A 22991-nucleotide genomic window follows, 5' to 3' on the forward strand; every position below is an offset into this window, starting at 1 on the left:
CTGCCCCAGGCCCCTTCTCATCCCCGCTCTGTTCTTGGGATCTTAGCACTACCACGGCCCTTGACCATGTCCCTCCCATCCCTGCCTGAACCAGCTCCCTCCTGAGTACCCCCGCCGCCCCAAGGCCTCCATTGGATGTCCCATAAGGATGTTCCTGCTCCCAAAGCCCTCACACAGCTGGGTGAATGGGGTAATAACACTTGTTGCTCCAGCTGCCCACCTGGAGCCACTCCTAACTCTCTTTATCCCTCTCTAACGCTGATGCTGGTCCGGGCTGGGACTCGCCCAGTCTGAGCTGCTGCCTTGGCCATCTCATGCTTCTCACTGCTGGTGGTATCTGGGCCACGGGATTCTCTATTCTCCCCAAACCTTAGCAAGTAAGCACAAAAACAAATACACGGTTACAAATTGTGACCAGCCTTGGGGCAAAAGCTGGGTGCCTCTCTGTGGACAGTGGGATCGTCTCTCCTGGCCTGGACTCTCCTGCCTTCCCTGTTCACTGGGCGTCACACCTCCCAGCCCCACTTTGGCCCTCGTGAGTCAATGAGGCCTTCCACAGGTGAGGCTGCTGGACCCTGGCCTCAGGCAGGGCCTTCTGGAGAGTGACCTCAGGGCCTTACCCACTGCTATTCCCTGCTCCTGAGACAGGGAGCCCTCAGCTGGGATCTGTGGAGTGAGTGAGAGGCAGTATCCTCACCGCTAACATTTACCCCTTATTATGCTGCGCCAGAGGCCCAAGCTAACTGCCCTGGACCCTCAGAACAAGCCCACCGGGGGGCCTGACAGAAGAGGAAACAGAGGCCCAAGACAGTCAGGCACTGTCCACATTAAGATGGGGCTGCTGGCCGTCTAGGATGTCCAGGGAACACCACAGGGCACAGGAATGGGAATCAGCCTGAGGGGTGGGGACACCGGCTGAGAGGTGGGGGCGCCGGCTGAGCGGTGGGGGCCCGGGATGAGAGGTGGGGGAGCCGGCTGAGGGGTGGGGGCCCGGGATGAGAGGTGGGGGAGCCGGCTGAGAGGTGGGGGCGCCGGCTGAGGGGCAGGGGCCCGGGATGAGAGGCGGGGGAGCCGGCTGAGAGGCGGGGGAGCCGGCTGAGGGGTGGGGGCGCCGGCCGAGGGGCGGGGGCGCCGGGCGAGGGGTGGGGGCGCCGGCTGAGGGGCGGGGGCGCGGCGCGCGGGGTCGGATAACGGCCCGCGCGGTGGGCGGTGGCGCCCGAGGCCCCTCCCCGCGCCGCGCCGCCGCCGGCCGCTCCTCCTCTTCCTCTCCCGCCCGCGCCGGCCTCCCGTCCCTGCGCGGCCTCGGCGGCGGCGGCGGCGGCGGTGGCGGCGGCGGCGGCGGCGGCGGCACAGCGCGGCCCCTTTAAACAGCCCGCGGCCCCCGCCCGCGCCCCCGCACCGAGCCTCCATTTCCCGGCCGCCCGCCCGCCTCCCGCCTCCCGCCCGCCCGCCCGCCCGCCGGCCTCCCGCCGCCGCCGGCGCGGACATGGCCGCCAACATGTACAGGGTCGGAGGTAAGGCCGCGCCCGGGCCCGCCGCCGCCTTTATCCCCGCGCCGCCCGCGCCCCCGCGCCCCCGCCGCCGCCGCCGCCGCCCCGGCCCTGCGCCCCGATGCCGGCCCCCGCCTCGGCCCCCCACCCCGCCCGCCGGGGACCCCGGCGCCACCCCGCCCCTCCCCCACGCAGGCCCGCCGGCCGCACCCCGCCGCCCGGCACCCCAACGCCCGGCACCCCAACGCCCGCCCCCCGGCGCCCGGCACCCCTGCCCTGCCCCTCCATCTTCTCTTCGGAGTGGCCTGGCCCTCGCGCGCGTCGCCCCGGCATGTCGCCCCGGCCCGAAATGGCCCCCGGAGGCCGGGCGGCGCGCTGAGCCGGCGGGAGGCGGGGGCTCTGCCCACCTGTTGGGGGCCGAGTGGGTGGTCTGTGGGGCCCCTGCGGAGGAGGCGCGCGGAGGCGCGGGCTGGTGGCGGGGCATCTCCGGAGGCACCTGGGTCCAGGGGCTTCAGCTGGGGCCTGGGGCCTGGGGCCAGGGGCTGTGGAGCCCCTCTGGAGCACGTGGCCTTGGAGGCTCCTCGTAGGCACCCTGGGAGCAGGAGTTTTGGGGTCCCCCTGGGGCTGTGCGGGTTGGCCCATATGCTGGGATGGGAACAGGTCCCTCTCGAGGGATAGGGTGCTCATGCGCCCCAAGGCCAGCATTCCTCCCTCGGAGCCCCTGGCACAGCATAGAGTGGCCCCCGGGACACCCAGAGTTGCTTGGGCTGCGTGCTTGCGTGGGGGCCCCACAGCAGTGTCCCCTTGCAGAGCCGTCATAGCACGCGGTCACCCAGAGCTTGTCTCTGAGTTGCCCCAAACTTTTCCCTGGCTCCCACTAACGCTAGCCCGTCATGGAGACACTTTGCAAGGATTGGGGAATGGGCACAGGGTCAGGGAGTACAGCCCCCAGATCTGCCTGTCCTGTGGTTCAGTGCCAGGAGGTCCCTAGCCTGGCCTTGCCCTCGGTTGTAGGGGCTCTGTGGGATCCTGGGGGTTCCTCTGCTCACTCTTTTACAGGGAACTGAGTAGCCATGCTCAGGCCCATGCTCTTCCCTGCTTGGACCCTCGGGTACAGCATCACCCCCAGACCTGCAGCTCTCCACCCCCCAGTCCCTCAGCCTCCTCACTGTGAGGGGCTGGGTGTGGTGCCCTGCTGTGGAGGTGTGTCAGGCCTAGGCAGTGCTGGGGTGGGGGCTGAAAAGGGGATGTTCCGTCTGTCCTCACTGCCCCCCACTGGCCTGCCCCCACCTGGTCACTCTGACCCTGGGTGCCCAGGACGCTTTCTCCCTTTCGCGATGGCTCTGCTGCTGGTGACTCTGGCAGAGACAGGCGTTTGGGGGTTCCCCTGGTCCAGCCAGGCGGGCTCTGACCTTGGGCTGGTTGCTGGCCTGCCGTCCTCACCCCCATCTGTCTTCTCCCTGGAGAGGTGCTGTGTGTCACCAGAGCAGGTACCCTCCCACCAGCCGCACCACCCCCCAGAGATGGGTGCCATTGCCCCTGAATGCATGGCTTTGGGGGAGCACCATTTGTGGCTCCCTTACTCCCCACCAGCTGGGGTCCTCCTGTGTCCTGACCAGCTCCTCACTGCCCCTGCAGGTGCCCCTCTCCCTCCTCTGGGGTAGCTCCATTTGTCGTGCCCCAGAGCCCATTGGGCCCTGCCAGTACTACCAGCTGCCCAATGGTCCTGGGCTCAATTTCCATTCCACTCACAGGGCCCAGGCTGCCTTCTGCAGAGTGGTCTTCTCAGCAGCTCAGGTTCCCAGTCTCTAGCCCCTGATTTAAGGTCTCCTTGTTGAGTGAATGAATGACATGGTGGCTGGGGGTGGAAGGCCAGGGCAGAGGCCGGGTTCGGATTCCCTTGTGCTAGGCTGGAGAGGGTGGAATCAGGGCCGTGAGGTCACCCCAGGGCCGTTGGATGCTGGCCCCCTTCACCACTGAGCAGGTGCCCCTGGCCCAGAGCCCCTGCCCTGCAGCTTCTACAGCCCTTGTGGCCTGAGCTGGCCCTACGGCTCGCCGAGGGCCGGCCCTTTGGCCTGGGGCTGTGGTGGCGCTGGTGCTTCCAGGGTGCAGAAGGCCCTGGAACGGACAGCCTAGGGGAGTTGGCCCTGTGCAGGCTTCACAGTGTGGGTCCATGGGATGTGCCCCCACCCAGGCCAGCTGGAGAGGCCACCTGCAGAATGTGGCCTCTCAGGTCAGCCCAACCTGGTCCACACCTCAGGCCCCCCCAGGCCTCAGTTTCCCCCACTTGTACGAGAGCTCTGTCTGCCCTCCTGCTGTGTCTGGTTGTGTGCGGACCTTTCTCACCTCTAGGGAGACCTCTTCCAGGGAGGCCTGCCCGACCCTCACTTACCCAGATTGTAGGGACCCAGCCCTGGTTAGGATACAGCACAGGTTTCCCAGCAAGTCCTGGTTGGGGCCTCCCATCCCTATGTCTGACCCTGGCCTAGCACCTGGTGTGGGCTTGCAGAGTGACCGGGCAGTGCCATGGGGGTGGGCGTGGATCCCCCAGCCATGAGATGATTGGGCCCTCCCTGAGTAAGGGGCTTTTTTTTCCCTTTATTTGTAGACGACAAAGCCGGTAGGTTAGGGTTCCTATCCCTTAATATGGAGCACTGCGCCCCGGCCATGCCCTCAGGATGCTATGGTGCCACAGATGTGCTGTGCCTCACTCTCGGTGGCCATGCCAGGCCCCTGGGGTGTCCGGCTGAAGCCTGATGAAGGCCCTGTGGCCCTCAGGGCCTGGATGAGGGGCCTGGGTCCCATACCCTACCCTCCCAGGAGCCCCCCGAGTCAGTCCAGTGGTTGTCCCACACCCAAGGGTGCCCTGAGGTCCGCCTTGTCACTGCCCCACGTTCAAACGGCACTCCAAAACTGCTGATCCCTCCCGAGCCTGCTTGGCAGCTCCCAGAGAACCATGCTTGTGGACTGGGCCCCAAGGTGCTGTTGTGGGTCCCTGCACAGCCTGGTCGGCTTTGTGTCCCGGGACTGCTGGCTTGGGGAGGGGCTGTCTGGATTTCCTAGCCCCCAGAAGAGGGGAGACTTGTCCCTCTTTCCCAGAGTAGGGCTCTCTTGGGGCTTATAGTGTCACCTGGTGTAGTGGCCCATGGGGGACCGAGCTGGGGAGGGTCCTGCTCCTGGCGCCTCCACCCAGACTCTAAGAAATCAGCCTTTTCCAAAGGCAGGGACCTCCACGCAGAAGCGCCAGGTTTCGCAAGTAAAAATACAGGACATTCAGTTAAATTTGAATTTCTGGTATACAGCGAACAACTTATTTAGTATAAGTATGGCCCTAATATTGCATGGGACATACTTATACCAAGGATTATTCAAGTGCGTCAGGAATTCCAGCTCTCTGGTCTCCTGTGTTTTATCTGCCATGATGGTCTGGGCAGGGATGAGGGCGTGGGTGCCGGCGTTGTGCCAACCGACTGGCTGGCTGAAGTGGGTCAGCCTGGGCAGGAATAGGGCCTGCTTCTTCCTGGGGAGGCTGGCGCTGGTTGCAGGGACAGAGGCCCTCTGTCGGTGGCCTGTCCGTGTGGGGTGAGCAGGCAGCCGTGGATGGTGGCCGCCCCTCCTGAGGTACCCAGTTTGGGCTTCTGAAGCTAGCCTCGGGCTGAGGTGGACCATGGGGTGACTGGGACATTGTTTCTCTCTGTAAATTGAGTACAGAGATGTCAGATAATATTTCAAAAGTAGGAGAACAGGGACGGTACCCGTAAGCTGCCCTACAGCACGAGCTGGCATTCGGCGCTTCTGCTTTTTATTAATCTCCATCGCGGCTTTTTTTTGTTTTCTGGGCTGCTTTTCCTTCTCACTGTTCACATCCGCTGCCCCTTGTGGCCGAGTCATAGGGTGGTCTCCAGTGCTGCTCCGCCAGGTGCCAGGTGACAGGCTGCTCTCCGGTCTCTCGCCTCTCCCCCAGGGCATCTGGGCTGGGGCTGGGGCCCTGCCGACACCATAGGCTGACCTAGGGCAGGAATTTGGTGAAGGACCCCTCCAAAGAGGGCTAGCCTGCTTTGGGCCATTTCTCTGTTTTTGAGAGAAGAATTTGGCCATTAAGTTCTTGGATTAAAGAAAAGAAGAAAGGTAATGAGAGATTTTTGAGGCATTTGGAGTAAATGGTCCAAAGCAACCTCCCTCCTCCCCAGGTTGTGCCCGCTCCTCGGAAGGAGCCCCCCTTCACCCCAATCTGTGATACCCTGGTGCCTTCTCTCAAGAACATGGTCTTCTGAGAAGGATCTTTGTACGTCTTCCTGCACCGTTCTTGTGGGGCCTCGTTCCTCTCCCTGTCCTGGTTTTCTCTGTCTTCGGGGGGCTGCTCTGGGCAGCCTCAGGGGCCCCTTAGCAGCAGCCAGGTGTGCTGGGACCAGGCCAGTGCATGCAGACGGCCGAGGGGCTGGGAGGACGAGGCGGGGCATCAGTATGTAAGTGTTGTTGGGGTGCATTCTGCACACTTCCCTGATGGGGACTGCCCTGGAGCCCCCCAGCTGTTAACGACTATCCTAAGGGGATGATCTTCTCCCTGGGAAGCCGATCCTGCTTAACCCTGCTCAGCGCTTAACCCTGTGAGCCCTTGAGGCCCTGTGCCCGCTGCTCCTCCTAAAGCTCGAGGCTGTGCTTGCCCATCTCCCCGTCCCCGTGGGCCCAGGAGACTGGCGGTCAAACCCCTGTCACTGGGTGGTTGCAGAGAGCACAGCTGGCTGCGTTGGGAGGCTCCTCCACAGTGTCCATGCATATCCATCTCTAGCAACCTCCAGAAGGCAGTGACCCGCCCCCATGCCTCGGGGCTGTGCAAGGTGGTCTACACAGCTGCCTGGTCACCTCCTGAGAGTCTACCACCCTCTACCATCTGAGCAGTGCCAGGGAGATTGGGACTCTGCCTAGATTTCTGTGTGGGCAGCGAGGTGGCCATCACTGTGCTCCTGGGGGCCCAGTGGGGTACCCTTGTGCCAGGTGGGATATGTGAATTGGGGAGCTGTGCTGGGTGGCGGGCACCCCTGTGGGGTTGCTTCCTTGTCTCACTGACTCGGGGTGTGGGAGGCTGTGAGGGCTGCTGAGGTCCTGTTTCTCCCAGGCCCTCTAAAGGCCTGCCCTGGGCACAGCACAGCTGGGGCACCCCACCCAGCTCCAGACAACGGGCCTAACCCAGACCCCTGTTCTCTGTGGTGATGGGGTGGGAGGTGGTTGGACAGATTCAAGGATCTCAGCTCTGGTGGGTTCTGTGTTTGCACCTCTCCCATGCAGGGTGCCCCTGGCAGGAGTTCTCCCCACTCTCCCACCTTCACCCCTTTCTTGGCCTTGGCGTGCCAGCAGTGTGGAATCAGAGCTTTATTTGGCCGTCTCACCGGGCTGGGTGTGTTGTGTGGCCGTGCCGTTGTTGAGGGTTGGGGGAAGCCGATGTGGGCGGTGGACTAAGTGTGCCTTGGGAGGGACACAGGGGAGGCACTGGCCGCTCAGGGGCTGAGCCCAGCACAGCGGATGGGCCAGGCTCCTGGGCTTGTGGAAAGTGGCCAGATTTAGCAGGGAAAAATCCAGGATAACCTGCAGCATTTGGGACGCACTTACACGAAAGTTACTTGTGTGTATCTGAAGTTCTCATTGCCTGGCAGCCTGCCCTCAATCTGCAGCCCTGGGGTTACAGGGAGGTTGTGTCCCCCAGGCTGGCTGCTGACCCTCGCCAGGGCTCAGGGGCAGAGGGAGGCACTGGGCCTGGTTTGGGCAGGGTCTGCCCTAGGAGCCAGCTGGAGGGGCAGGGGTCCTGGGGCCTTCTGAGGACTGCTTCTGTCCCTGTTGGTCCTGCCCCCAAGTGTGAAAACAGATTGTCAACCTGTGTGTCCTGGTTCATGTCTTCTGCCTCTGACTTTGGCAGACCTGGCTGAGGGTGACCAAGGGGGCTCCTGCTGGTCCAAGGCCGGCTCCAGGTCCTGTGCTCCCCATCCCACCACCTCCCTACCCTGGGCCTCAGGGGAGCTGGAGGGCGTTGGCCCTACCAGGATTCTAACAAATGGGACAGAGCTCCACTCAGGGTCCCCATGTGCTGGGGGCTGGGGAGGAGACTCCTGTGGCAGGATCAAGAAGGCAGCCTGTGGTGGGCTGTGGGTGTCAGCGGCGTGCCCGAGGCATGGCTTAGGCTGGTTGGGTGCACATGGTCTCTGGAACCCACCTTTTCTCTACCTGAGTCACACGTGCTTTGTCCATGATGTCTCCCAGTCTCCTCTCCTTCTCGCTTCATATCTGTCTGTCCGTCTGTCTGTGCCTGTATCTACCCATCTGTGTCCAGTAAAACCTGCAAAAACTGGAACCTGTGTAAGGCAGAAACCTGTTAGAGAAGGAAAACTGAAATATTTTCCACTAGCAGTGATAGAAAAGTGGTAAGACTATATCCTGTCAAAGGTGGAAAACTTGAGAGACCCAGAAAAACAAGAAACAAAGCAGTGCCTTAGTGGTCCGGCTCTCACAGGTTTCTCTCACTGTGTCAACATCTGCATATAAACATTTTTTAAGGTCAGGTCTATTGAAGTATAGTTTACACACACTAAAAAAAAAAAAAAAAAAATTTTTTTTTTTTTTTTTTTAAAGCTCGCCCTTCTGCGTGTACTCTGTTGTGTAAACCACCGTCTTCAGGGTGTTTCCAGTGTCCCCTTGGGCCCATTTGTAATCAGCCCCCTGAGCGTCAGCAACTCCGCATCTGCTTTCTGTCCCTACAGTTTCATCTTTTCCTGGATGCCGTGTTGTGGAATCACACGGTGTGCAGCCCCTTGAGCCTGGCTTCCTTCACAGAAAACATATGTGAGATTGGCCCCTGTTGTTGCGTGTGCCGGTTCTGCTGAGTGGCATGGTATTCCACGTGTGGAAAGCCTCAGCGTACTCACCGGCTGACGGTGATGGCAAGTAAAGCTGCTGTGAACATTTATGCTCAGATTTTTGTATGAGCGTGTGCTTTTATTTCTTTTGGGTTAAAAAATACCCAGGAGTGGGCTCACTAGGTCGAGCGGGAAATGTATATTTAACTTTTAAGAAACTGCCAAATTGTTTCCTAGAACGGCTGTATCATTTTGTATTCCCAGAGCAGTTTCTGAGAGTTCCGTGTGCTCCACATCCTCGTCCGCACTTAGTATTGTCAGGTTTTTGTTTTCCTGTTTTTTACTCACTCTAACAGGTGTGTAAGAGCATTTCATTGGGGTTTTCCTTTGCACCTCCCTAATAACTAATGAAGGTGCTGTGGTGGCACAGTGGTTAAACCGCTTGGTTACTAACTGAAAGGTTGATGGTTCAAACCCACCAGTGGCTCCATGAGAGAAATATGTGGGAGTCTGCTTCCATAAAGATTACAGCCTTGGAAACCCTTTGGGGCAGTTCTGCCTTGCTCTGTAAGGTACTACAAGTTGGAATCAACTCGACGGCAACGGGTAATGACAAATGATGTGGGGAATCTTTTCATGTGTTTATTTCCGTCCATATATTTTCTCTGGTGAAGTGTCTGTTTAAATGTTTTGCCCATTTCTTAAATTGGGTTCTGCGTTTTCTTCTCGTTGAGCTGTGAGAGTTCATTTTATATTCTGGATCCCAGTCCTTTATCAGAATGTGTTTTGCGAATTTTTCTCTCAGATTGTGGCTTTTATAATTTGTCCATCTACGTAACCCAAGGTCACAAGGATTTTCTCCGATTTCATTTTAGAGTTTTTATAGTTTTGTGTTTTACTTTTAAGTTTTTGATCTATTCAAGTTAATTTTTATACACAGTGTAATATAGATAACATCCAGTTGTCCCAGCCCTTTTCTCACCAAATTGTCAGAAATCAGCTCCTCTTACGTTTGTGGTTCTGTTTGCCGTTTCCATTCTGTCCCGCTGGTCCCTGTGCCTACTTATGCCAGCACACTCTGATGACTGTAGCTCTCTAGTCAAGTCTTGAAATCAGGTACTATGAGTCCTCCGATTTTGTACTTCTTTTTCAAAATTGTTTTGGCTATTCCAGTTTCTTGGCTTTCCCGTATAGATTTTAGAAATGACTTATCTATTTCTACAAAACGAACCTAGTGGGATTTTGGTTGGGATTGTTTTGAAATCATAGTATAGGTCAATTTGGGGGAGAATTGACATCAACATGAGTCTTCTGACCCAGGAATTGGCACACTGCAGCCCATTGCCTGTTCTTATGTGACTCATGAACTAAGAATGATTTTTACATTTTTCAGTGGCTGAGAAAAGAGTCAAAAGAAGAATAGTAGTCATGAGACATGAAAATTATATGAAATTCGAATTTCAGTGGCCATCTGTGTGGGACATCTGTGGTCGGTTCTTGGCCAGTGCTCCTCAAGAACAACCACCACCTGCCTGTCAGTGGGGGCGTACGTGTTGCTGTGATGCTGAACAGGTTTCAGTGGAGCTTCCAGACTAAGGCAGACTAGGAAGAAACGCCTGGTGACCTACTTCCAAATATCAGCCGGCGAAAACCCTCTGGATCACAGCAGCCCAGTCTGCAGCCAGTCACGGGATGGCCCAGGACAGGCAGCACGTTGGTGCACTGTGCACGGGGTCACCATGAATTGGTGGCCAACAGTAAAAGTTGTATTGGAACCCAGCCTCGCTATATGGTCAGCATGTGGTCTGTGGCCGCTCTCCAGCTATAGTGGCGGAGTCCACTAGTTGTGAGAGATTGCACGTGGCGCCCTCGTCACATGTTGCTGCTCAGGGCAGGGCATGTCGTACCGACACAGTGAAGATGCGTCCACATCTCGAGTGCCACGTGCATCGCCGTGCCTGGACGTTTTCTTTATTTTTTATTATCAGTGTATAACCATCATGTCCAAACAGGAAGGGAAATAGTAGACTTGGAATGTTGTACTCTTTTGGTGGTAGAATGTATATAACATAAATTTTGCCATTTTATCCATCTTGGAGTTCACGATTTCCATGGCATTTAGTATATTCACAGTGTTGTACAGCCATCACCAGTTGTAGATACTTCATAGAAGCGGGGTCATGCAGTATTTGTCCTGTTGTGTCTGACTTATTTCACTTGGCATCATGTTTTCAAGGTTCATTCACATTGTGGCATGTGTATCAGAACTTAGTTTCTCTTTATGTCTGAACACTAGCCCGTTGTGCACGTGGACTGCACTTAGTTTATCCTGAGTGTTGCGCTCTTAAGTCTCAGTGGGCTGCGGATCATTTTGATACTGAGTGAGATGTCAAGCATCGTTTATTATTCGCTGACACTAACTTCACTGGAGGAATACACTGTATGATATCACCAGATTATGCACTCATCACAGTGTTTTCAACTCATAGGAAAATAAAGGTAAGAAAAAGTAAGGAAGTTTAAATGGAATATCTCATCACAGAATTTCTTCACAAAAACAAAAAATGAAAATGAGGCTGCAGTCAAGGTAAGTTTCCAAGTGACTCCTTTATTAGCCCAGCAAGGAAAGCCATTTACCGACATTGAGGTAATTAAATCGTGTTTTGATTGTGACCAACAAAGAAATGTGTCCAGAGAAAATAGACTTGTGTAAGACAGTTAGCCTTTCGGAGAGAAGAGTTTCTTGAAGAGTTGAGGACATTGGGAGCAACAGTAATAGTTTAAAAAGCAAGGTAAATGGTTTTGAGTGGCTTTCTTTGGCTCTCATTGAGTGAGCAGACGTTAACTGATACTGTTCAGTTGTGTATTGGAAGCATCAGTACTGAGCTTCGAAGTTACTGAAGAATGAGCCACTATGAATAGTCTTTGGGGAAGAACCACAGGTAGGACTATTTCCAAAGAGATGGGAGAACACTAACCAACCTGAAGTGGAACCTGCTAAGATGTGTTACAACTGATGGTGATAAAACGCATGGAGCAGAAAAAGACTTTATTCGACAGATTTACAAAACTCATGAAAACGTAAGAGGGTTAGAACCTATCATTATTAATTGTATTATTCATCAGCAGGTATTTTGCAGGAAATACTTGAATCTGTCATGTGTTACTGAATAAGTAGTGTCAACAGTAAACCTCATTTGCTCTCATGAACTTAAGCATTACCAGTTTTATGATTTTTGTCAGAAATTGAAGCTGGATATATTGACTTATTCTACCATGCAGCAGTTTGATGGCTTAAGCATTAGTAAAGTTTTAATGTGATTTTTTGAGTTCAGGGCTTAAAATTGAACTTTTCTGGAAGGAGAAGACCCACCCTCAGCCACCACCGTTGCGTGCTGAGTGACTTTGGAAAATCACTTTTGCTGGAGAGTTGATTATATTTCTTAAGTCACCCTAAAATTACAAGGCCAGACTTACAGTGTGCTGAGTCATTGTGATGACAACTAACATTCAAATCACAAATAGTGTCAAGCCGCTTTATATAGTTTCCTTACTGTCAAAAGTTAAAACAAGAAGCGAGGTCTCCATTGCCACACAAGATTGCTACGAGCGTATTTTCTGAACTCAAGCTACAGTTTAGCTATCCTTTTTTGGACCTCGATTCAAGTACAGACAGCGTATATTTCAAAATTCATCTAACTGTGCAGTTGAGGAACTTCCACCTAACCTTCCTTTAAAGTGATTGATCGACACTTTACTGATGTGCTGCTGTTTGGGGATTCCCAAGGCCACTCTCAGGCTCCATCATTCCCTAGAAAGACTCACAGAACTCAGAAAAGCTGTTAATACTCATGGTCCAGTTGATTATGGCAAAAGAATACAGACTCATGTCAGCAAAGGGAAGAGGTGCATGGGGCTGAGTCCAGGAGAAACCAGCCATGCGTGAGCTTCCAGGTGTCCTCTCCCAGTGTGGTTAATTCTAGCAACGATGGGTGACAACACGCAGGGAGTATTGCCAACCAGGGAAACCTACCTGCACCTTGGTGTCCAGAGCTTTTCTTGGGGGTCGGTCATATAGATGTGGCTGACTGCCTACAAGGCTAATTTTAGTCTCCAGACCCTTCAGAGGTCAAGCTGATACCTGGTGACCCAAGGCCCCCACCGTAAATTATATTGGCACTGTAGACTATCTGGTGTGGCCCAGGGCCCCAAGGTGAAGACACTTTTCAGGCAGGACATTCCAAGGGCTCAGAGGTCAGCTCAAAGGAGCAGGTCAAAGACCAAGCCTTGCTTTGGAGCATGCAGGGCATAGACAAGCCAGATTTGCCGCGTTAATCCATTACTGCGCATGTGCTAAAAAGAAACTGTCTAGAGAAGAACCTGCTAGAGTTGAGTAAACGCCTTCCAGGTGATTAGTATGCTCAGTTATATGCTTGTGGGTTAGTATCGGTGTTTGGCAGCACCTGTCTGTGGAAGGAAACCCTGGTGGTATGGTGGTTAAGTGCTATGGCTGCTAACCAAAAAGTTGGCAGTTCGAATCCGCCAGGCGCTCCTTGGAAGCTATGGGGCAGTTCTACTCTGTCCTGTAGGGTCGCTATGAGTCGTGATCGACTTGATGGCAACGGGTTTGGTTTTTTGTTTGGTCTGTGGAAAGATATTTAAAGATGATCATGTAAGGCCTCATTGCAGATCAGCATTAACAGGTGAACATTTGTGGTGGATTTTCATGACAGGGAACACTAACTCTGAGCCCCAGTTAAACAAACTGTTGTTGTTGTTAGGTGCCATTGAGTCAGTTCCAACTCAGAGCAACCCTATACACAACAGAACAGAATACTGCCTGGTCCTGTGCCATCCTCACAATTGTTGCTGTGTTTGAGCCCATTGTTGCAGCCACTGTGTCAGTCCACCTGGTTGAGGGTCTTCGTCTTTTTTGCTGACCCTGAACTTTACCAAGCATGATGTCCTTCTCCAGGGACTGACTGATCCCTCCTGATAATATGTCCAAAGTATGTAAGACGCAGTTTCGCCATCCTTGCTTCTGAGGAGCATTCTGGTTGTACTTTTTCCAAGACAGATTTGTTCATTCTTTTGGCAGTCCATTTTCTTCTCCAGCGGCACAATTCAAAGGCATCAATTCTTTGGTCTTCCTTATTTATTTTCCAGCTTTAACATGCATATGAAGCAATTGAAAACACCATGGCTTGGATCAGGTATACCTCAGTTCTCAAGGTGACATCTTTGCTTTTCCACACTTTAAAGAGGCCTTTGCAGTCAATTTATCCAGTGCAATGCGTCTTTTGATTTCTCGACTGCTGCTTCCATGAGTGTTGATTGTGGATCCAAGTAAAATGAAATCCTTGACAACTTCAATCTTTTCTCCGTTTTTCATGATGTTGCTCGTTGGTCCAGTTGTGAGGATTTTTGCTTTATGTTGAGGTGTAATCCATACTGAAGGCTGTGGTCTTTGATCTTCATTAGTAAGTGCTTCAAGTCCTCTTCACTTTCAGCAAGCAAGGTTGTGTCATCTGGATACCACAGGTTGTTAATGAGTCTTCCTCCAATCCTGATGCCCCGTTCTTCTTCATAGAGTCTGGCTTCTGGGATTATTTGCTCAGCATACAGACTGATTAGGTATGGTGAATAACAAAATGTTATTCCCCCAAAAATAATTCGTAAGTTCACCTGTATTGCAGAAAATTGTACTCAATTGTTGTTCTAAATTTCGTTAGTAAACATTTGTGAAAATTTGTCTCTTGATAAATTAGTAACTTACATAATATCCTTGATTTAACCTCAGCCTACAAAGCCTAAAATATTTACTACGTGGTCCTTTACACAAAAAGTTTGCCAACCTGTGTTCTAATCCATGGTATACTTTATATATCACCATTTATCTAGGCTTCATTGTTTTTCTCAACAGTGTTTTGTGGTTTTCAGCATATAGATTTTTGCACATGTTAAATTTATATTTAAGTATTCAACGTTTCTTGGTATTATTGTAAATGGTACTTTTTAAAATTTCAATATCCAAGTGTTTGCTCCAAACCTGTTGCTGTCAAGTCTGACTCCTAGCAACCCTGTAGGACAGAGCAGAAGTGACCCATAGGGTTTCCAAGGCTGTAATCTTTACGGAAGCAGACTACCACATCTTTCTCCTGCAGAGCTCTTGGTAAGCTCAAACCGCAGACCTTTCAGTTAGCAGCCAGGTGCTTAACCACTGTGCCACCACGGCTCCTTTGAGTGTTCGTTAAACGAAAAAAAAAAAAAAGACCAAACCTGTTGCCTTCGGCTCAATTCTGACTCATAGTGGCCTTATATGACAGAGTAGAGCTGCCCCCATAGAGTTTCCAGGGAGCAACTGGTGGATTTGAACTGCTGACCTTTTGGTTAGCAGCCAAGCTCTTAACCACTGTGCCACTGGGGCTTCTGAGTGTTCCTTAACCAAAAACCCAAACCCGTTGCCGTGGAGTTGATTCCAACTCGTAGCAACCCCGTATGACAGTAGAACTGCCCCACGGGGTTTCCGAGGAGTGGCTGGTAGATTCAAACTGCCAACCTTTTGATTAACAGCTAAGCTTTTAACCACTACTCCATCAGGGCTGCCAGTGTTGATTAGTAGTATATATAAATATGCAGTTTTTATATATTTACCTTTTTGTCCTATGAGCTTGCTAAGCTCTTCATTTACTAGTCTTACTAGCTTTTTGGTATACTCTCTAGGGACTTCTACCTAGGTAATTACGTCATCTGCAAATAGAAAGTTGTATTTCTTCCTTCCCAGCCTGTATGCTTTGTATTTATTTTTTTTCTCTTCATTGCATTGGCTAAGACTTCCAGTGTGAAGAATGGAAGTGGTGAGTGTGGCTGTCTTCTCTTTGCTCCTGATCTGAGGAAAAGCATTTTGCTTCACCATTAAGTGTGATATTAGCTGTGGGATTTTTATAGATGCCTTTATCAGGTTGAGGAAGCTCCCTTTAATTCCTTGGTAGCTTAAGAGTTTTTATCAGGAATGAGTGTTTAATTTTCTCAAATCCTTACCTTGTATTTACTGAGACGGTCATGGGGTTTTTCTGTTGATACGTTACATTGATTTTCAGGCCACCCTTGTATACCAGATCGCTGACGTGAGTCAGAATCGATTTAACAGAAGCTGGTTTTCTGAGATGTGTTGTCCTTTTTATATATTGATGGCTTCCATTTGCTAATGTTTTATTGATGATTTTTACATCTGTGTTCATGATGACTTCAGGAGTTTTCAGTGTGTATTACACATGAATGTGAAGAAAACAAAAATCCTCACAACTGGACTGATAAACAACATAATGATAAATGGAGAAAAAACTGAAGTTGTCAACAATTTTATTCTACTTGGGTCAACAGTCAATATCCATGGAAGTAGCGGTCAAGAAGTCAAACGATGTATTGCTTTGGGCAAATATGCTGCAAAAGTCCTCTTTAAGAGCAAAGATGTCACTTTGATGAACTAAGTCTGACCCAAGCCATGGTCTTTTCATTCACCTTATATGCATGCGATTTTGAACAGTGAAAAAAGAATACAGAAGAAGAAATGATGTGTTTGAACTGTGGTGGTCAAGGAGAATGTTGAATGTGCTATGGACTGCCAAAAAAATGAACAAGTCATTCTTAGAAGGAATAACAACCAGAATGTTCCTTAAAAGTGAGAATGGTGAGACCTCCTTACTTTGAACACATCAGAAAAGACTAATTGTTAGAAAAGGACATCGTGTTTGGTAGAAGGCTAACAAAAATGAGGGAAACTCTCCATGAGATGGACTGACACAGTAGTGGCAGCAATGGACTCAAACATACCAGCGATCACGAAGATGACACAGACCAGGAAACGTTTCGTTCTGTTATACGTAAGGTCACTTTGAGTTGGAACTGACTCAGTGACAACTAAAAATAATAACAGCATATTCATGAGGGGTAATTGGTCTGTGGATTCCTCTGTCATATCTTTGGTTTTGGTGTCAGGATAATGAGGGCCTCCTGTAGTTGGGGAGTCTCTTTCCTTTTCTGTTTCTAGAAAAGGTGGTGTAGGCTTGGTGTTAGTCATTTCTTCCTTAAACGTTTGGTAGAATTCAGTGAAGCCATTGGGCCTGAAGCTTTTTCTGTGGGAAGATTTTTATCTATGAATTAATTTATCTAATAGGTGTAAAGTTATATTTCTTCCTTATCTTCTGAGGGAGTGTTGGTAGCTTTTCTTTCAAGGAATTGGTCCATTTTATCTAAGTTGTTGGGTTTGATACAGCTCTTCCTAGTCCTCTGTTACCACCCTTTTCACATCTAGAATTTGTAGTGATGTTCCCTCTTCTACTCCTGATATTGCTGCTTTGTGACTTCTCTTTTTGGTTTTTACTAGTCTGGCTAGAAATTTATTGGTTCATTGATCTTTTTAAAAATCAGCTTTTTTTTTATTTTCTTGTTTTCTCCTTTTACTTTCATTGATTTCTGCTCTTTATTATTTCCTTTCTTGCCCTGGTTTATTTTTCCATTTCTTCTATTAAAGAATAATTCACAGGACTGTGCACTTAAAAGGGGTGTAAGCTAAAACTCACTGCTTTTAAGTGTACAATTCTGTGGATTTTAGCAAGTGTATATAAAAAAAAGTTTTTTCCACTTTATACAGTTGTGTGGCTACTACCACAGTCACGATATGGAACAGGTTGTCACCCTCAAAGTCCCCCACTCCCTTTGTAGTCACCCCCTGCATCCCAGCAACGTTCAGCTGTTTTGCTCCGTTAGTTTTCCTTTTTGAGATACTGAGAATTTTGCGCCTCGGCTTTTGTGTCTGGCCGCCTCCTGACGTGGTACCAAGGGTTGTCTGTGGTGCGTCAGCAGGTGTCACGCCGCATGACTGCACAGAGTCTTCCGTTGGGTCCCGGGCAGGTGGCCGCCAGCTTGTCCATCCATTTCTCACCTGAGGGACGCTTGGCTTGTTTCCAGTTTTTGGCAGTTATGAATGATTATTTTGCATTTAATTTGCTCTTTATTTAGTTTTTTAAAGTGAAAGGTTATTGACTTGAGAATCCTTTTAAGTGACCATGTTGAGATAGTCACCTGTTTTGAGCATACAATTCAATGAGTTTTAGTATTTTTACGAAGTTGTACAGGCACCACCCTAGCTTAAGTGCAGGACATTCCCTCACCCTAAAGAGAAGCCCCGTGCCCATGGCGGTCTCTTCCTACAGGCCTTTCTTCTTCCATAGTCTTGAGGCTGTGCGTGCTCCTCAGCCCCGTGTGGCCTGCAGCTGCTGTGGTTTCGGCCTCACTGTCTTATTTGGGGATTGGTATCTGATCATCCATGTCTTTGGTGCTGCACAGGAAGCCGGGGGGATCAGGTGCTCACAGGTGTGTGCCGACCACAGGAGGGAGATGATTCTGCACCCCCTCCCACAGAACCCAGGTGGCACAGGTGTGCTCCTGTGGACGTGGCGGGTGAGCTTCCTTGGGCTGGCCTTGCTGTAGTTTGCTGAGCCAGTTCCCATTTGTGAAGCCCTTGGGCTGTGTCCGGCTACGATGAGCCTCCTGGTACAGAGATGCCATTTTGACCTTTCCTGTCCTGGCAGGCCACGCTGCCTTCCTGCTGTGGGTCGCTCCAGCCGGGGATCCTAGCCTGTCTTTGGGTGTTGTCTATGGCCAACCCCCCAGGCTTGTCTTGGGGCAGCATGCTGTGGACTCCAGACTTGTCCGTTGCCTACGTGCGTGCTCTCCCACACACTCGTCCACCCGACATGTCCTGTGCCAACCCTCCACACTGCCCTGCCATTTGGTCCTCGGCACACAAAGGGAGCCCACTGCTCCCACCTTCCAGTGCTGGGATGGGGCGGTCCTTCCTGTGCCCATCTGCTGGCGGGCAGGGCCTTTATCGTTTTGGAGGCACGTGAAGGGGTGCTGTGGTGGGCACAGGTGGTGCTGGAGGGTGCTCTTGTGGGAGCATAACAGGGGGCCCCTAGGTGTGCTAAGGTCTCTCTGGCACCTGTGGTGACAGTGCCTCCCTGGGGGCCCACCTGCTCTTGGGGTCCTGTCTCCAGCAGCCCCGGCCACACAGCTCTTGGGCTCCAGAATCCCCCTGCCCAGCTGCTTCCCTTCTGGGCCAGCATGTGTCGCATGGCAAGTTAGCCACAGGGTCTCATGCAGGGTCTCAGGGAGTCCCAGGCAGGGTTGTGCTGGGGTACCCCTGCCTCCCCAAGGGACCAACTGGAGGGCGCTGACATTGGGATACACGCGGCGGGATCCTATGAGGTACGGCTGCCCTGCCCCAAGTTACCACCCTCTCACTGCCTCCCTGGCCCCCATCTGGCTTTGTCCCTTCCTCAGGACATGCTCTCTGCTCCCAGGACGTGCGCTCTGTGGCATTGGGACAATGCCTGTGTTACCCCCTGCTGGACCCCAGCCCCTGGAACAGCCTAAATGGGCATCAGCCTCACACAGGCAGCTTCCCCAGCTGCAGGGCCTATGAGGTCCTCTCCTCTTGGGGAAGCAAGAGGGGGGACTGGGTTCTGTGGTCTGGCACACTGGTGACGCCTTCTCTGTGACTGTTTACAGACTATGTCTACTTCGAGAACTCCTCTAGCAACCCGTACCTGATCCGAAGGATTGAGGAGCTCAACAAGGTACTGCCTGCCCCCTCCCCAGAGGACTGACATCAAGATGAGATGAAATACCCCTCCCCCAGCCCTTGGGTTGCCCAGGGCAGGGCGTGGGCTCCTGGGCTAGAGAGGTGCCACCGAGGCTTAGAGCTGGCCTTGGACCACTGCTGGTCTGCTCAGCTGAGGTGGCTTCATCCAGGGTCACCTGCCTAGACCTGAGTTCACCTCCTAGGAGACCCCACTAGTGAAGGTTTCCGGAGCCTCCCTCAGGTAGTGCCTCAGGCCACTCCAGACCCTAACACTTTGATTCCTGGGTTCTGGGCCCCTAGAGGTGGTATGTCCCTCTTGAGGACCTTCAGAAGTGGGGTGACTTTGGATTCTTGGGACCTGATGGAACAGAGAGGTGCATAAGGTTGGGGTGCTGTGTCAGACTTAGCCACCACCAAAAGACCCTGTTCTGTGGGCCAGCCTTAGCGTGTGGCATAAGTGGACAGGCCTCCTCAAGAGCTCTGACCCCTTGGCTGCCCTGAGGGCTGTGGGACCCGTGTCTGCACTGACCCCAGGGTGGAGCTGGAGGGGTGGCCACTGTGCCTCCCCCTCAGCTGGTGCTTACTGAGGGCCCTTTGCTCTGGTGTCAGCTGTGGCCGTGTGACAAGGACCGGGGTATGCCCATCCATCCCCAAAGCTCAGCCCCAGCCTGAGCTGTAGACACAACCCTGGCTGGTTGGAGCAGAAAACGGATGGGCAGGCATGGTGACCAGATGTCCCATGAGGCTGCCGCACCGCCTTCTCAAACAAAGACTGTCTGCTCAGGGACACGGCTGCCTTGGGCTTGGTGCTGCTGGGACCGTGCCAAAGGAAGCAGAACTGTGTGGACCTGTGAGAACTGGGACCTTGGCACCACTGACAGGGAGGGCGAAGGATGGGGTTGTGAACAAGAGGATGGGTTGGAAGCCTGTGGGGGTCAAATCAACCAGGACTCTCCCCTACCTCAGCTGACCTCGCTAGAGGAAGATTGGGGTTCTTTCCCTGGCCTGGAGAAGTTGACCCAGAGAGGCCACTGACTCGGGGCACCAGGCCTAGCCAACCGTGGATGAGGCAGGGGCTAAAAATGGGAATCTGTTTGTGGACCCTCCCCTGAGCAGCCATCTGTACGTCCTGCCCCCTCAGCTCCCAGACCTCAGTGGCCCAAGATTTTACTGTCCAGGAAGGCATTGGGGTGCTTCTTTCTGGAGAGCCAGACCAAAGCCACTGAAACTGGGTGGGGGGAGGTCCCCAGCAGAATGTCAATTGTCCAGCCCATGACCTGATGATGAAGCCATCCCTCGACCAGCCTGTGTGTGCTCTCAAATCTTAGCTTGTTATGAAGTTAACTCTTAAGTAGCAATGAGCAACTAAGAATCATAAGGTGTTTGAGAAGGGCTTTTAACATAGAAGAATAGATGAAAAAGAAAAAGCAGAAAAAAGGAACCAGGAGAAAGAAGAGATGATGCAGGGAATGGACGGAAACTAAAACTGTTGTCCTCAGAGAAAGGGAAGATAATGTATACATGAAGTATAATTAGGATGGTGTGAAAATGGAGTATTCAGAGAATGAGAAAAAAGAATGAGTTAGCCAAAATCCGCTTAGCAGGAATTATAGAAAGCAAGAACCCTGTAAACAGGAAGAAGAAATAGCCTAAGAATTAAGAAGACATCTCAGAACTGAAACACTTGAATTTATAGGTTCAAAGAGCCTACTTTAGGGCATATTTTTAAGTTTCAGAACATAGGAGGTGAAAATACCATAAATGGTTTTAGAGATTAACAAAGAATCAGGAATCAAACTACAATTGGAGTTTTCAGCAACAGCTTTGGAGATGACAAGTCTTTGAGCTCAAAATTGCGAAAAAGAATGATTTTTCAGCCTAGAATTCTATACCCAGCTGAACTGCCCTCATGTATGGAGGTGGACTAAAGACATTCTCAGACATGAACGTTCACCCGTAAGCACCTTTCTCAGGAAGCCCATGGAGGCTATCTGCTACCGAAAGAGAGTAATCCAGGAAGGCAGGCACAGAATCCATCTGCTCAGGAGGAAAGCAGCCACGAAGCCAGGTAGAAGGGGCTGGGTGATCTAAGGGCGACATCTCCCAGAGTAAATGATTCCCTGTCTGCCCGCGCTGTTCAGGAGCTGTGCTGCTGAAAGTCTTGGGGAAGAGTCAGGAATAGATACATAGAAAACTTGGCAAGTGAAGAAAATGAGAGGACTGCTGCCGTTGATTAAATTGTGTCCTCCAAAAACGTCTGTCAACTTGACTAGGTCATGACTCCCAGTATTGTATGATTGTCTACCATTTTGTCACCTGATGTGATTTCCCTTTGTGTTGTAAATCCTATTACTGCAATGTAATGAGATGAATTAGCTGCAGTTACATTGATGAGACCTGTGAGATGAGATGGTGTCTTAAGCCAATCTCTTCTGAGATATAAAAGAGAGACATGAGCAGAGAGGCACGGGGGCCTCATGCCACCAATAAAGCAGTGCTGGGAGCAGAGCGTGTACTTTGGACCTGCGGTTCCTGTGCAGAGAAGCTCCTAGACCAAGGGAGGACTGATGACACGGACCTTTCTCTGGAGCCAACAGAGAGAAAAAACCTTCCCCTGGAGCCAGTGCCCTGATTCAGACTTCTAGCCTACTGGACTGTGAAAGAACAAACTTCTCTTTGTTAAAGCCACCCACATGTGGTATTTCTGTTATAGCAGCACTAGATGACTAAGGCAGTTGCTAACCCAGGAGACAAAGCCGTATGAGAAGGAAAAGGAAGACCGTTAAGCGTAGTGTTGGCCCAGCCATTTTACGTATTTACCAAATCACAATCATAACCCCTAAAAATGGAAGTGAGTGTGTGTGTTGAGGTGAGTATGTGTTGGGGTATGAGAATTCTGTAATAGGTATTAGTGATGGAGTTTTAAAGTTGGAAAGCCAGAACCTGCCAGTACAGCGTACTGTTGCGAAGAGGTGAAAGTGACAGAGTTGGAAACACGACTATTGTCTTTCATTTTAAGTTTTATAAATCTCTTTGACATTTTACACTGTACACATATTACTTTGATAAAATAAGTCTTGAAAATAAATGCTGTTTTTACCCCCACAATGATGGGATCATGTCAAAGAACACAGTGGCCAACAATGGAACAATTTGAGCAACAAAATAAATAATTACTGGATTATAACCCAAAATATAAAATAATATCCATGAGTCCAAACCAAAAAAACCAAACCCACTGCCCTCGAGTTGATTCCGACTCATAGCGTCCATGAGTCCACATGATATAAATAAGTGAGTAAGTAAATAAATGGGGGAGAAGAGACAAATCTCTGGTATAGAAAAAAAAACCCAGTGCCGAAGAATTCCAAATAATTAGTAATTTTCCACCCTCAAAGAGGCAGAGCATAACTCCCTTACTCCTTAGGTGGGGGCTGTGCAGAGCGACTTCCTTCCAAAGCGCACGGTATGGAAGGGGGGAGAGTAACATTACAGTGGAGAAACTTGACTACCAGGCTGTCAGCCAGTGATCAAGCACCTCCAGTGCTGCATCTGTTTGTTGAAGCATCTCAACTGGTATTCCGTCAATTCTCGGAGCCTTGTTTTCCATCAGTGCCTTCAGTGCGGCATGGACCTCTTCCTTCAGTACCTTTGGTTCTTGATCATAAGCTGTTCTGGTCACCTAGTGCTGCTGTAACAGAAATACCACAAGTGGATGGCTTTAACAAAGAGAAGTTTATTCTCTCATAGTCCAGTAGGCTAGAAGTCTGAATTAAGGGCGCCGGCTCCAGGGAAAGTCTTTGTCTCTCTATCAGCTCTGGAGGAAGGTCCTTGTCATCAGTCTTCCCTTGGTCTGGGAGCGTCTCAGCTCAGGAACCTCAGGTCCAGAGGACACGCTCTTCTCCCGGTGCTGCTTTCTTGATGGTATGAGGTCCCCTTGTCTCTTCCTTCTCTCTGCTATATCTTAAAAGAGACTGGCTTAAGACACTATCTAATCTTGTAGATCTCGTT

At 51.4% G+C, this 22991-nt stretch overlaps 1 protein-coding gene across 4 annotated transcripts in view; it reads left to right on the forward strand.

Annotated features, from left to right (window-relative positions):
• Window positions 1-1449: 1449 nt before the first annotated feature.
• MTA1 (metastasis associated 1) overlaps window positions 1450-22991 on the forward strand; it is a 50233-nt gene continuing 28691 nt past the window's right edge. For all 4 annotated transcript variants that reach the window (XM_064293103.1, XM_064293104.1, XM_064293102.1 and 1 more), the window contains exons 1-2: window positions 1450-1514; window positions 18908-18975. In XM_064293103.1, coding sequence (XP_064149173.1) covers window positions 1487-1514; window positions 18908-18975 — 96 coding nt within the window. In that variant the 5' untranslated portion in view covers window positions 1450-1486. The remainder of the gene's footprint in view (window positions 1515-18907; window positions 18976-22991) is intronic.

The sequence above is a fragment of the Loxodonta africana genome, chromosome 10, assembly GCF_030014295.1.
Source record: "Loxodonta africana isolate mLoxAfr1 chromosome 10, mLoxAfr1.hap2, whole genome shotgun sequence".
Lineage (NCBI taxonomy): Eukaryota > Metazoa > Chordata > Mammalia > Proboscidea > Elephantidae > Loxodonta > Loxodonta africana.